This window comes from Penicillium daleae (assembly GCF_028827525.1).
Source record: "Penicillium daleae strain IBT 16125 chromosome Unknown utg000005l_segment0_segment0, whole genome shotgun sequence".
Taxonomy (NCBI): Eukaryota; Fungi; Ascomycota; class Eurotiomycetes; order Eurotiales; family Aspergillaceae; genus Penicillium; species Penicillium daleae.
In genome coordinates this window covers 2,621,047-2,635,470 of record NW_026623153.1, presented here as the reverse complement: position 1 = coordinate 2,635,470, position 14,424 = coordinate 2,621,047, and the positions used below count along the sequence as shown (strand labels likewise).

Sequence of the window (14,424 nt, the reverse complement as noted above, 5' to 3'; positions counted from 1 at the left end):
CAGTCTCCATGTATGTTCCTGACCGCTTTTGTGGCCCCAGCCCCTTTGCTCGGGTTGTGGGGACCTGCTAGCTTGTGTGTTGTGCTGAGGATTGTTTGGATGTTGATTGGCGAAGTGGACTGAGTGGCTGCCAGAGAGCTCGGGGCGGCGAGTGGGTCTGCAGCCCGCAGGTGAACCGCAGGGAGGCGTGTTGACATCATGTTGATGGTTCATTCGAGGAGGCTGGGGCAAGGGTTCCCATGCTGCAGCTTTCTTCAGGGTAGACCTGTAGTAGAATGTGCGACCGAGTTATTCCAGGAATACTGTAGATCGCGGTCGCATTCAACCACTCGTCTTGCGGGGATCACAAGCATGGCCAGTTTATATCCATACCCGCCGATCCCCGCTGATTGCGAGGATAGCCTCAAGCCACCATCGGGCAGGGCATCCATCAACTTACCTAGGGAATTGACCCTGGTGACCAGTCAGGCTCCCCTCCCTCCCCTCCCCCCATCCGTCATGCGCTGGTTAGAGTTATCCCTTTAAATGCCGTAGTGCCCGTATTGACACTTGCTTGTTGCCGGGTTCATCCAGAAACACGCTCGGACAAGTGGGGCTCGCATGAAGAAGCTGCTGCGCGAGCACTAAGAGAGCAAACCGTGACCCTCGAAAATGAACGGCTACTGCGAACGCATCATCGCACACTGGGACCTTGTCCCTTTGTGTATGAAGCCACCGAGGCCGATGGAAAGTCCATCTGGGTTGTAAGCATTGGGCCTAAGGTGCCAATGTACGATACGCACGCCGGCGGGCGCGAGATCCACATTCATCCAGAGTATCTGCTCCCTGAGCTGTCGAAGGTGTATAGTGGGAGTCGCCCAGATCCCCTGTGCCGTCGTATAAATCCCCGACGATTCCTCACGGCATCAGATTTGGAATTGCTGCGCCGGTTCTTTCCTGCAGCCGTTGGCGCGCGGGTGCTCATCTCGGGCTTTATTATTGTCCTGTTCCCCACTCGCAAGGATATCGAGGCTTCGTGGTTGGAAGGTTGTGTGCCGTCCTTTGGGCTGCTGCGCCTGGGATATGGAATCGCAGTTCACTACCCAGCGGTCGCCGTCGCTGATAGTGGCAATGCAGTCGCTGGCTCGCTGGAGGAAAGCGAATCTGTCACATCCTTGGGTCTGAAACTGCGATTTGCAGATGATTCACATGGAATTGCGGTTACGACTCATGGGTTTGTCGATATGAACACGGCACAGGAAAATATTGCGCACAAGGAGAGGAGCTTCCTGACAAAGACAAAGTCGGCATTTTCGAAGGCGACCGCCATGAAAATCAAGGAATGCGTCAAGATGGGAGCTGCAGTGGACTCGCCGCTGGGAAAATGCGTGTGGTTCGTTCAGGAGCCAAAAGAGGTGAGTCAAACAACCAACGAAGTCGACAAGACCCGTGACTGCTCGTGACTGACGCGATCAGAAAATCGGACATGTCACGACGACGTACGACCATCATGTCGCGCGATCCTCCACTTTCCCTCAGACCATCGACCACGACACCTCAATCGTCACTGGAGATCATCTACCGAAGGTGCTGAATCCCCCACGCGCACCTAGGATCATCGGCTGGGGCAACTATTGCGACGCATTGGACGGTCGGCTGGCCTTCACGATGGCCCTCAGCGCATTGAGCGAGACGCCCAAGCAAAAGAGTCGCATGGATCCATTTGGCACCATGCAAAAGGCGGTCGTTGAGGGAACCGAATATCTGTGGAACAGAAAAGTACGCACACAATCGGCTGCGATGCTTTGGCGAGCGATGCACGATGGTACCGAGATGGAAGGACTGTCGGGCTCGGTGCTCTGCTTGGGAGAGCCGACAGATCCCAACTGCCGTGCGGTGTTGTTCAAACATTTTGAAACGCCAATTACCCCCCAGCACTACCATGTGAGTGGTGTCCCCTCCGCCCGGGGTGACACTTCATGGTCGAGTATCAATGGAGGCTTTGTGCTTCCTCCTGAGATCCGCACGGCTGAGATAGTGTGCGAGGCGGAAGAGTCTACGGGGCTGCCGCTAGAGGATCAAGCATGGGACATTGAGTAAGGAGGTCACGCAGGTATAGCAGATACGATATGATCACGAGACATATCATTCTGTTCTTGTTGTCTCCAAAAGGGCATGAAACACATTCGAATGTCAAAAATACATCCAGTGGTATTGTACTAAAATTACTTACACCACGCAAGGTAGATGATGCGAGGTGAGCCCAATTAGATAAAGGTTGGCGAGTTCATGTAATGAATATTCTACGAAATTGACGAGCGCATCGATTCATTGTTTTTATTTAGTAATAAATGCGTCTTTATTTACGTATTAATGGTTAGAAAATGACGTAGATCAAACGGAAGAAACCAAGTGAGAAGATTGCCGTTTCGGGATGATGACCTCAGCGCAGCCCTTCCACAATCTTCCCTCGCAAGCTGATACTGGAAGACCGTGCGAACCCAGGAGTGATGACATGCTCCAATAATGTAGTCTCACCATAATCCTGGTTGAATATCTCAGATGAGGTCATCGGTCGAAGATGGTTAAGCTGCCTCTCGCGCCCGAAGACATATTTCTTTGATCTTCCCCCTTATCGCCCAAGTCTCTCCAGCAAGCTTCCTGAGGGCCAAGTCATCATCATGCCTTCCGCTATTGTTACCGGTGCCACCGGTAGGGCCCCCTAGCTCAATAATACCCCCAAGACCTTTCATAACGACTGACTTTGTGTAGGCATCACTGGGAGCGCAATAGTTCATCATCTTCTCAAAGATACTTCCTACGATAAGATATACTCATTCTCTCGAAGCAATCCTGGATATCATGATCCAAAGATTGAGCATATTTCTCTGGACCTCCAAGGCCCTGCGCAGGAGATGGCCAAAGCCTTTCAACACGTATCTGCCGAATACATATATTTCTGTGCATACCTTGTACCCAGCGATCCCGGTCAGCTATCGCGGGTGAACGCTGAGCTGCTCTCCAACTTTGTTCAGGCCCTGGCCCTGACGGGGGCTTCTCGGAAAATCAAGCGCTTCATTCTTACCTGCGGATTCAAGCAATATGGGGTGGACATCGGACCAGCCAAGCAACCTTTCCTAGAAGATGATCCCCTCTTAGAGAAAGGTGCTGGTGGGGTCCAATGGCCACCTATATTCTACTACGAGCAACAACGAATCCTTGCAGATGCTGCTAGAAAGGACGACTGGGAATGGGTTGCCACACTCCCTGAAGATGTGCTTGGATACGCCCGCGGTAATTTTATGAATGAAGCCACATCAATTGGGCTTTACTGTGCTGTCAGTAAGGCACTGCCTGGGTCAGAGCTACCGTACCCAGGGAGCCGGGCTAACTACTTTTCTTTCAACTGTTGGACCTCAGCGGACCTTCATGCAAAGTTTTGTCTCTGGGCTGCAAAGGCACCTGGTGCAGGCAATCAGATTTTCAACGTCATGAACGGTGACACTGAGTCATTCCAGAACCTATGGCCGCGTCTAGCTTCCCGGTTTGGGTGCAAAATCCCGGATCCCATGTTCCCCAATGGCGGGGTTCCTCATACCAAGGGATTCAAGAACTACGAGTCATCTACTATACAGTTACGAAACAAACCCCCTCTGAAAGCGTCAGCATCGGCATTGGGCATCTCCTCCGATCCTGCGGCTGAGAATTCCCCAACGCTGTTCCTTCAAGTGGACCCTGAAAAATGGGCGAAGCGAGAAGACGTCAACAATGCATGGTGCAAGCTCCGTGATATGTATAGGTTGGATCAAAAAGCATGGGATAAGGCAACATGGGATTTCTTAGTCATGACCCTTGGTCGTGATTGGAACTGCGTGGGAAGTATGAGCAAGGCAAGAAAGCTAGGATGGACGGGGTATGCAGATACCTGGGATGAGTTGGAAAAGACTTTTGAAACATTGGAGGATCAGGGCGTTTTGCCACCTCTGGATCGTTTGAAGCATGACTTTTAGCTCATATTATGTCATTCCTATCACTCCGGAGTGGAATTCGTGCACAAAGAAATCGTTCAGATCCTCAAGTTCTCCACTTCTAGCGGGAAGTACTCCGTACATTGACACAGCAAAAGTCCAAGGCATCCCTAGAGAGCTACCCATCACACTGCCCGTGCCAAGGCTCTACCACCTATCAAAGCGGTCACTAAGTAATAGTGGTATATAAGGCGCCCAAAGTAGCCTGTCGAAAATCGAATATAGACTTTCATGGACAATTTAATAATCAGAACGGTCAAATTTGGCATAATACGTATGTGGGGCTGGGGGTGTTAGGACTTTTGCTGTGCCACTGTAAGTCACACAAGTGTATTGATTTGTGCCCGCGCTTCGTCGTCCGTTTTCCGAGAATACATCTAGACTTGAACAGGTGGGCTGGGTCGGGGTATGCAGTCAGATGTGGAAGCGGGCCGGGGAAGCAGCATGCGTCTTAGGTTTACATTGGCTGCATCCGTCACTTATTGACGTCAGATACGAACCAGATCCCGAGTACAGCTAGATCCCAGGAAGAAACATCCCAGCACCACTATTTAGAAGAGGCTTGATTGCGTCGTCATTACGGTAATGTTTTCTGTAACTCCTTGCGTCTGCTTCCGGCTGTTACGTGAGAGGAAAACGGCCCAGAAGGTCATTTAAGTTGACGGTTTCCCACAATTTAATGCTATATCTAGAATTTCAGATCACAATTTTTTGTACTCTCTTACGTTTCCACCGTTACAATGGTACAATCTGGCGCTGGAGAACACGTTCTCCTGACAGGTGCAAATGGCTTCGTGGCATCTCATATCCTATCTATTCTGATTGAGGTTAGTCATATCATCGCTTACCAACCCGAAGGAAGCAAAGTATGACTTACACCTGAATAGAGAGGATATACGGTCCTTGCAACCGTGCGGTCGCATGAAAAAGCTAAAGACATCATTTCCACTCACCCGTCATGGAAGAATCATGTGGAATTCGTGATCGTAGCCGATTTCACTTCCGACAGGCCTTTCGACGACATTTTCCAAAATTCTAGCAAACCGTTTGATTACGTTATACATACAGCTTCTCCAGTGACGTTTCAAATTTCTGATATTCAGAAAGAGATGATTGAGCCAGCTGAGATGGGGTAATTCAACCACTACGAGTTCTGATTAGTACTAACGCACAAATTTAGAACCACACAGATATTAAGAGCAGCGCAGCACTTTGGTGGTCCATCTCTCAAACGTTTCGTGCTTCTCGGGAGTGCTGTCTCTGTACTCAACTCATTCGAAGATTTATCTACAGAAGGAAAGCCCTATACGGAGAAAGACTGGAATCCCGTCAGTGCTTTTGAAAAAGTATATTTGCCGACCAATCTAACAACTATTTAGGTGACTGCTGAGCAAGCTATCTCGCAGAACGACACTGTTCTCGGCTATAACGTCTCCAAAATTCGCGCGGAGGCAGCTGCATGGAAATTCATGAGGGAAAGCAAGCCAACCTTTGACTTGACCGTTATAAATCCGGATATAATCACCGGGCCAATGATTCACCCAATACATGGACCAAAGTCCATCAACGAGACTAATCATTTCGCGATCGCGAGCTTTATTGATGGAACTCACAAGCAGATTGATGGCGTTACATTTCCGTTTTACCATTTTGTATGTTTCAAGGCACTCGTGGGAATCTATTAAATTCAAGCAAAGTACTGACTGCATTTTTTTCAGGTTGACGTCCGTGATGTTGCCCGTAGTCATGTCGATGCGCTAAAAAACCCGGCAGCGGCAAACCAACGCATTCTTCTCATATCAGGGCTCATAACACCACAGCTTGTAGTCAATATCATTCGGCAAAACTTCCCCTCCCTCAAGGATAGGGTTCCTGAAGGAAACCCAGGCCAGATTTTGCCTTCGGGTGTCCACCCCACTGGGTGGGATACACGCATCAGCCTGGATATACTCGCTAAGGGATCTCGCGATGGAACTTGGGAATACATCGATTTGAAGAAAAGTGTCATTGATGCAGTCAACTCGATGCTGTCCACTGGTATTCTGCGTTAATATTTTTTGTAACTCCTGTTCACATCCGTTTTTGAGTACTTGGCAGCTGCACAAAATTGGCATTTGGGGAACGAATAGCTTCAACTCTGGTAGTAGGTTATTGCAAGCCGATTGGGGTCTAATAAATGCTTGTCTTGAGTTATGCCCCCGCGATGAATGATAATATCAGTAGTGCTCCGAGACTGTTACTCGATCTATGCCAGGTGTACATCTCAAGGCTTGGGAGAAAGATGAAGGATGCTTGAGTCTGACTATTCTTGGTTGCCAAATACTAACCTTGATTGTGGCAGTGCTACGATAGGGCCATTCTCTAGTGTAATAAAAATGTAAGATGACTTTCGCCATCCGCAGCATAATCCAGATCAACCGCCCGACCAATAAGGTAGCCCAAGATTGAGTAGCCCTTTCGAAAAATTTTCGAATAATGGTCAGCAAAGTACATTATTGAATATAACACATCTTGAAAAAGGATTCATTGTAAGGCAGTACTACTGATTGATCAAACTTAAATTTTTGATTGCTGTATAGTAGAGAGATTAATCTGAAAGTCAGCTACATAGCAAAAGCACGCCAATCTGTAAGCTTCACACCCAAGGCCGTGGTTGCATTAACTACCCAGTCTCGCTCACGCAAAAATTGCCTGCCCAACAAGATAGCGTCGGCCATAGTCTGCGATCCTGAAAGCATAGACTCGGCCAATACTGCCTCCGCTTCATCCGCATTCTGTACAATTTTGCAGGCTCTATCGGGCTGTGTGATTAAGCCCACCGTTCCTACCAAGGTTTTCTGTCCCTCGGCTCGAATAATCCGTCGAATTTCACCTGCACGATCAACTTGATAGTTGTTGTGCATATCAACTTTCTGGTCTACCACCGGAGCTGACGTCGAGGAAATCGATGCCGAATGATGGAAGTAATTTGCAAGCTCAATCGAGGATGGGAGATCCCATGAGTCGAGGCGCACATGCTCAAGCCATTCGGTTGCACTGATTCGAAGGAATAGAGGCACCCCTGTAGGTATCACAGATCGAACACTGGATGCAATCGCGAACAATTCTAGTTCGATTCTCAAAGGAGCCTCCAAATCTGTCCGTTCGCTGATTGGTGACAGGACTGAGGAATTCGCTGACCAAGTATCCATGGGCGCCATGGATCTCAACGATATCAACGCCAGCTTTGACAGTGAGTGCAGCGCTGTTTGCGAACGCCTTAATGACGTCCTTAACCTCGGTTGTGCTTAACTCCCGAGGGGGCCAGAAGGAATCCCCCGGCGCCCATATATGTTCGTCACCACCGGATGGCCCCGCCACGTTGGTGAGCCATCCTCCAGATCTCTCATCGGCTCTTAAGGTTCGCTTTCCGGCTTGTTCTGCTATCCAAGGAGCCACAGTACTAGCCTTTCGTCCAGCCAGTTGGATAGCGACCTTTGCGCCCTGGCTATGAACAAAGTTCACAAGGCGCTGGAGTCCTTTAAATTGCTCTGAATGAACGCCGTCCTGCCAGAGACCCGAGTCATTTGGCGAGATACGCCCATTTTCTTGAGCAGCGGTCGCCTCAATGGTCACCAAGCCTGCGCCTTTCAGGGCAAGGTGATCAAGGTGGGCCGGATGGTAGTCTGTGAAGGCCCTAACAAAGGGAGACGACGGATTTGATTCCGCTGAGTACATGCACATCGGGGCAACCATGATACGGTTCTTCATCTCTGATCTGCAAGGGGTTGAAGATAGTCGGAACATCCGAATTCTCTTGAACTAATAACGATATTTGAGTAAAGAAAAGTGCATTGTTTAGTGTGCTTCAATGACTCTCTAGCTAGAAAGACGCCAGGTCTCAAATAGAATTAAAGAACTGTGTTCCGAACTTGGGCTTCAGACTATTGAAGCTACACAATTCCGTGCTGATCAAGAGATGGGTGTCAAAATCTGATTATTGGTCGACGGATTCGGACCACACCACCCATACAAATCGCAGCGGCACTGTTCTTCAGTTTCACAGCTAGTTTGACCGTTAGCGCCAACTTCAAATACTGGACAAGTGATCAACGTACTAGACTGCTGGCATGCCAAAAATGATATGCCACAGTTTCTCAATCAACCATCCAATACCATAATTGTCTGTCATATCAGTGGTGGCAATCCACTCAAGAATGCGGATATACTCAATTCGAGGCCGCTCTTGAATTCGCTCCCTTGTCACGGCAAATTGTGCGCAGCACTGATGCCCGATATCAGTTGGCGCCTCGCTGGGATCAATTCCGAGGAGATGACCCAGGATTTCGGGTAGCTGATTGATCATATACTGATAGTCAAAGTCAACCGCTACAGGAAACTGTTGAAATATTGTGCTTGGGCAGCCGGGTCTGTTGGTGCATCGTAAATTGACGTAGCCGTTTATACTGACAGCTTCGTAGCGGAGGTTTGCGAGCACGTTTTGGGTGTTTGGTCCTGCGACGTCGTTGTGCCATTGCTCTTCACGGCCATGTATGAAGATTGTGTAGGGTGGAAGGTTATTGTAGTTGTCGATTATGTAACTCAGGTACGCGCTTGCTTCGTGGCCTTTTCTGGAATATGGGACGAGGAACTCGCCATCGGGTTCCTCATCTAAGGAGTAGATATGGGGTGTGCATTTGCTGTTGAAGGGAGGTTAGCCACTCAAGGTTTGCCGATTCGTCGAATGATGCTGATAGTGAGGTCGCAACTTGACATACTAATCTTCGCAGAATTCCTCCATCCAGTCTGTCGATTCCGGTCCTGACCTTGCTGCCACAATGCTGACATCTTCTGCATTCTCATGAGGTATGATGTAGCGTTGCAGGGAACCACTGGCTGTCTGATCTGACTGACGATCATTCGAATTTTCTGTGAAGGACTCATGCTGTGATGAGTCCTCAGCCGAGGTACCTCCATTTAGATTAGAAAGTGAGATTTTGTAAGGGCTCGTGTTGTCTGCTCAATATTATTCAGTGAGCTTTGGAACAGAAAGAGAGAGAGAGTCCTAGGAGGCTAAGCTCTACCATCTGATGTCAAATAATTACCTTGTACATTCTCGGGTCGAAATTCTCCAGTTTCTGACTGCCACTGCATCCGATCTTTTACAGACGGAAGATCTTGCATACGATAACGAACCAGCAGAATAATAGCGGGTACCGTCAATAGGAAAAGAATCTTCCTAAAGCCAGCAGTTGGCTTCCGAAACATCGGCAACCTGAAGGATCTCGATGAGCTTGCTCTGTACATGATAGAAGGCAAGGGCATGCCAAGCCGTCAGTCAATAATCTGCAAACTATCGGCGGGAAGATCTGTATTAAAGTCCAGGCGATCAAGCACATGTTTCCTGACAGCTGCCGGAGATGAGAAGCGAGTTCGCCATCAATATGTACGCTTTTGGTTGTGGCGTAGCGGGATAGTCGCTCTGAGCAGGAATCTGGGTTAGTCATTTTCCTCAACACGGACGTTTCTGTCCACGTTCAGGGACGGAAGCGGCCAACTTTGCAGATCAAAGCGGCCAGACCACGATCGGTGCTTTGTTGGCCCCTGCATATCGGTAAGATCCGATTGGTCGTGGAATTTTTGGAATCAACTTCCTCCAGCTTTCTATGGCATTGTGCGGGGTGCATATAATTAGTACTATGAACCATGTCTTGCAGGAGCTCCAGTGTCCACGGCCGCTACGTAGGTAACATTATGCTCCCTGGCCTTTCCCACAAGCATGGAAACTGGAGATGGTCTTATCTTTCAACCCGGATGTACTTGCAGATGGTCGGTACTTAAGCAATGCCGTGCTTGTCATTGGTTGTCATCGGTGTAGCTACCGTCGTCTTTGCCGTTTTCGGCCCGAAGTGACAAAGGCACGTCCAGTCGGAACACACCCGAAAACATCGGTATCTCCATCATTTCGAGAATCACACACCCTGGTTAATTAGTTTTGTGCCCAGCGGGGCTTTAAGTGTTCAATTGCGATTCGAATTCAATTCCCAATTTTTGATGGAAATTCATCAAATTTGACACACATCTGGGAAGGCCAAATAGCGTCGACCAGGGTACCTCGAACAAAGAATGCAGTGAATCGACAGCTCACGACTGTTAAAATGTACATGCAGGCACTGGAAGAAATGTCCCAAATATGAGCGACCGGTGGGAATTTAGCTTGTTAACTCATAAAAAATAAAATGAAATGCACGCTTGTACTTGAGTACATGAGAAATAGTAAACTCCCTTGTCCGTCTCGCAACACATTGATGTCGCCGCACCCAGGGACGACAGATAAGCACGGACTAATAGACAGTGAAAAATTCTCAGAGTTTCTGTATGCAAATATCAAAATCGAGTCCAACAAGACCAATGAGTCGAAAATAGCGGCCCAGATACCCTGCCGCCTCTGTTAGCATCTCCCCAATACATTCATCCAAGTACAACATACCTCCATCAATCCGATACCTCAGCAGTAGAAACCTTCCATGATCGAATATACGGCAAATTCGCATCAGGATTCGTACAGGTATCATTCACAAGGACCTTACTCGGCCCAGCACAATGCTCATAAAAAAACCCTCGAACCTCAGTCTCCTCCAGGCCGAATGCCGAAGAATACGAGTACGCCTTTTGACTTTCATCGAGACTGATGCAAACTTGGTTTCCTGATCCTTCAGTAGTAATGACGAGTTCGCCGTTTTGCGGCGCATCGCCGCAGCTAAGGCCGTCCCATGCGTCGAAATACCACCAGTCTGATGAGGCGGATGCGAGGAGTGCGAAGAGGGGCACGAAGAGGAGATGCATAGTAATGAGCGAAACGTCTGTTCTGGTATAATTTTGGAGGCAGTAGCTGGACTTGTGCCTTATATGTTGTGGCGGACGTTTTGGGATGACTTCCGCTTTAGGAAATGGGACCATATCTCAGGCGCAATCCCTGGTTTACACAAAAGTGTTGATATCATGGGTGCTATAGTAGTATGACACAAGAGTATGCGCGAGATGGTGCTTTCGTTTGAATGATATGTTGGCTCTTTCGTCAAGAGTACACATCGAGTTCGTCCCTGATTCGCGTGAGTGGGTGGAGCAACGACATCCACCAGATCTTCAGGCCTCTTGATCTAAGTTGTTGTCATAAGCTGCAGTGGAGTCAAGAATCCAGACCTGGCTTCATGGTCGCCAATAGTATCGTTGTTTGCTAACTTTCCTTCTTGAAAGGCTGAACTTTAACCTTGACAGAGAGCATTGTTTGTCCCTGCATATAGTGTATCTTTTGAAATGGGCCAAAATAGAGCAATACTATGGCAACACAGATGAGGGTTCAAGTCTTGGAAGTAGAATCAATCCAAAACTTATTTAATATTGCCATCTCGACAATCATTCACATGTAGACATTCGATGAGATGAAGATGCGAGTCCATGACTCCATACCTGCGATCCTAGATCTGCTTACCTAACACAATCCGATCACGCCGATCCGGCGCCGATACCCGAGGCGTTCTGAGATTTACACGGACCAATCAGGCGGTGAACAAGCAACAAGTCGTCCTCCCAAAAGGGAAAAGCCAACACACTGAAAAAGGTGACGAGCTACGTATGCAATGATGTGGTCATGGACGCCACATCGCATATAGTCGCTGCAACTCAAGGGCGTTAAGAGTGTGAAACATGATACTTACAGAAGTATAGAGAATCTAGTTGAGTACCCCGGCGCGGAATTGAAGAGTTGAAAAGATGTTTTTCATTCTTGGAAACCAGTGGAAGGTCCAATTCTATGGTTTGATATGTATGATATGGTATGGTATTTGGACGTAGGACGTAAAGACGATAAGACATGGACATTTCCGAAATCGAAATCCTCAAAATCAAGGACCAGCCTGAGAGTCTATATCCACAGAAGGAAAGGTAACCAATAAAGGACAAGTACCAACTGGGTATACACCACGACCTGAAACACCGGCTTTGAAGCCAAAAAAGGCAAATTTTAGATTTTCGAACGTTCATACTTGCATGGTACGTCACACGCGCAATTTACCACTTCCCTCAGCCCAACGATCGTTTAGCTCAAGTCGAGGGTGACGGCCAGACGGACGGGGCCGGAGGCGAGGTTACCACCGATGCCACCAACGTCAGTCTCTGCCTTGGTATAGGCGTTGCTAACGGTACCAGCACCGGAAGTGATAGACGAGCAAGTGTTGCTGAGGGCATCGCAAATCTTCATACCCTGAACGGTGAGACCGGCGTTCTGAGCGGCAATAGCGGAGACATCGAAGCCAGACCAGCCGTTGTTGACGGTGGAGCCGAAGTCGAACTCACCCCAGGTGGAGGCGTAGCCACCGTTGGAGTCAGTGGGGATAGAGCCAGCGGCAGCGGCGAAACCACCGTTGGTATCCTCGTCGAAGGCGATGTACTTGGTGGCACCGGCGGCGAGAGTGAAAGTCTTGCAGGCATTGCCGAACCAGCCATCCATCTTACCGTCAGGACCGTACTTGTTCCAGATGGCGACGGTCCAGTCCTCGGTGTTGGAGCCCTGGAATTGAATCACGTACTTGTACTGGCTGGCGTCGGAGGCGGAGACTTCAATGATGTTGCTGCCGTAGGCATTGCCGACGTTACCAGTGTAAGTGTTGCCGCTGCCGCTGCTGGAGGTGACGCCACCAAAGCCGGAGGTGGAATAGCTGCCGCTGGAAGGAGTGTTGGTCCAGGTGCCGCCGGAAGAAGTGGAAGAAGATGAAGCGGCGCTGGTGGTGGTGGCTGTTGCGACCTGGCGGCGCTCGTAGCCTTCGGGGCGAGCGTAGGCGCTGGTGGTGAGAGCTGCCAGCAGCAGGAGAGACTTGGCGAACTGCATTGTTGTGAATGGTTTGATATAAAAAAAAGAAGGATTTGTTCACGTCAAGTGAGCAGAGAGAAAAGAATGACCTGGACAAGTCGTGATGAGGGACTTGTAGAAAGGAATGACAGAAGTTATCGAAACTTCCTGAAAAAAAGAAGGAATGGTATAAGAGAATGAAAGTGGTGTAACGAGAAACAGAGAATAAAAAGGGAGTCGCGACCAGCGAAGAGTGCCATTATATACCTCCCTTCTGGCCCTTTCTTCTTTCTGGAAGCGACAGAATCTGACGGACCCCGCGCCACGTCTCGTCATTGCCTCCACGAAGCCCAAATGACCAGTCGCAGACCAGTGTGCCTGGTACCTGAGCGGGGATATCCATGGACTGGCACCCCGGAGGCTGCACGTACGTCAAGGGCTAGCATGGTTTACGAATGAGAAGCGATGGAGGTGCGTAGACGCTTGGGATTCCAGAAGGGCCGACGCCGTGGGTTGACGTGTGGCCAGTTGGGTCTGGTGGATGACGGTGGCTTGCGCGCTTGGTCTCGATTGGCGCAAGGATCGGAGAAGAAGTCTAGCCCGTGGTTCTTTGGGAAAGACTTTGTTCTTGCTTGGTAGACAGTGAATTGTCTCATTGGTTAGGGATATTTCAGGCATGAAAAGACATTGTGGAGGAGAAAATGTGGTTGCCGTGATTTGTCGAGCCCTGGGATTTTGAGTGTCGGTGGAGCACCAGCCAATGTTCGGGGATGTTTCGCTTACTTTGAGTCTTTTGAGGCTTTGTGTCTGGATCAATTGGAAAGAAGGACACAAAGGATATATTATCCCATGATTCCTTGGTTCAGTCATAAAGGCCCTTTTTGGGAAAAAATGGGTTTAACACTAACACTACACTTGACAATAGGCCTGGATTAAGTTGGACAGATCGTCACTCGGCTTCTACAATACTGACTATGTGTTCAGTGGCACTTGAGACTCAGCCAAGCCCCGTTTACACATGCCACGACACCGGATAATCGTAGTGGGAACTGTTCGTTCAACTTTGCCTCTGGTGTTGGGGCGGGCTCTCCTCCAGCGATGTAACTTAGCGTCAAATAGTGGGCCACCGTTTGCTCGGCAGTGTAGTTGGGTGGGCGATCAGACAGTCTTAACTACGCGCTAGCGGATTCTTATGAACTGGACTGGATTCTAGACCATCCGGCCGGGTCTTCAGAGGCAATTGATTATGTAGTGCTTGTTTGACCGTGCATTTACAAATCCTCCCACTATTCCTTGATCTGTGTGACTTAATATCATAATTTGAAAACATTGAATATCCCCCCCCTCTTCTCGGTTCAGGGGTAATCAAGTATTCATCTGGTTACGTGGTATTTTCCCGACTGCCCGAATTTGCAGCGCCATGGACACTCTCAATGTGGTCCAGGGCAAGAAACAAAGCATTGCAATTGGATGATAATCCCCATCAAGTGGATGTTGGCTGGCATATAAACCAATGATAGTGCTTCATGTAGTCTTGGCAGGGCAAAGCTTGGCGTTGGGCCAATCACTGCCCGTTCTGCATCATCAAAT

General features: G+C 48.9%; 7 protein-coding genes across 7 annotated transcripts; 3 read left to right on the top strand and 4 right to left on the bottom strand.

Annotated features, from left to right (window-relative positions):
* Nucleotides 1-351: 351 nt before the first annotated feature.
* Nucleotides 352-2,079, top strand: N7458_005157 (uncharacterized protein; the record flags this gene model as incomplete). The annotated part of the gene is made up of 3 exons (XM_056908539.1): nucleotides 352-463; nucleotides 574-1,394; nucleotides 1,456-2,079. The coding sequence occupies 3 exons, from the start codon at nucleotides 352-354 to the stop codon at nucleotides 2,077-2,079; spliced, it is 1,557 nt and encodes a 518-aa protein (XP_056767157.1).
* Nucleotides 2,080-3,470: 1,391 nt separating this feature from the next.
* Nucleotides 3,471-3,989, top strand: N7458_005156 (uncharacterized protein; the record flags this gene model as incomplete). The annotated part of the gene is made up of 1 exon (XM_056908538.1): nucleotides 3,471-3,989. The coding sequence occupies one exon, from the start codon at nucleotides 3,471-3,473 to the stop codon at nucleotides 3,987-3,989; it is 519 nt and encodes a 172-aa protein (XP_056767156.1).
* A 758-nt stretch (nucleotides 3,990-4,747) lies between these two features.
* N7458_005155 (NAD dependent epimerase/dehydratase) lies at nucleotides 4,748-6,058 on the top strand (the record flags this gene model as incomplete). The annotated part of the gene is made up of 5 exons (XM_056908537.1): nucleotides 4,748-4,834; nucleotides 4,895-5,139; nucleotides 5,188-5,335; nucleotides 5,387-5,659; nucleotides 5,726-6,058. The coding sequence occupies 5 exons, from the start codon at nucleotides 4,748-4,750 to the stop codon at nucleotides 6,056-6,058; spliced, it is 1,086 nt and encodes a 361-aa protein (XP_056767155.1).
* Nucleotides 6,059-7,025: 967 nt separating this feature from the next.
* Nucleotides 7,026-7,757, bottom strand: N7458_005154 (FMN-linked oxidoreductase; the record flags this gene model as incomplete). The annotated part of the gene is made up of 1 exon (XM_056908536.1): nucleotides 7,026-7,757. One exon carries the CDS (start codon nucleotides 7,755-7,757, stop codon nucleotides 7,026-7,028), a length of 732 nt encoding a protein of 243 aa, XP_056767154.1.
* Nucleotides 7,758-8,103: 346 nt separating this feature from the next.
* Nucleotides 8,104-8,787, bottom strand: N7458_005153 (DUF3431 domain-containing protein; the record flags this gene model as incomplete). Its single annotated transcript, XM_056908535.1, has 2 exons — nucleotides 8,104-8,686; nucleotides 8,765-8,787. 2 exons carry the CDS (start codon nucleotides 8,785-8,787, stop codon nucleotides 8,104-8,106), a joined length of 606 nt encoding a protein of 201 aa, XP_056767153.1.
* Nucleotides 8,788-10,481: 1,694 nt separating this feature from the next.
* N7458_005152 (uncharacterized protein) lies at nucleotides 10,482-10,832 on the bottom strand (the record flags this gene model as incomplete). Its single annotated transcript, XM_056908534.1, has 1 exon — nucleotides 10,482-10,832. The coding sequence occupies one exon, from the start codon at nucleotides 10,830-10,832 to the stop codon at nucleotides 10,482-10,484; it is 351 nt and encodes a 116-aa protein (XP_056767152.1).
* Nucleotides 10,833-12,084: 1,252 nt separating this feature from the next.
* Nucleotides 12,085-12,873, bottom strand: N7458_005151 (putative allergen; the record flags this gene model as incomplete). Its single annotated transcript, XM_056908533.1, has 1 exon — nucleotides 12,085-12,873. One exon carries the CDS (start codon nucleotides 12,871-12,873, stop codon nucleotides 12,085-12,087), a length of 789 nt encoding a protein of 262 aa, XP_056767151.1.
* Nucleotides 12,874-14,424: the final 1,551 nt, after the last annotated feature.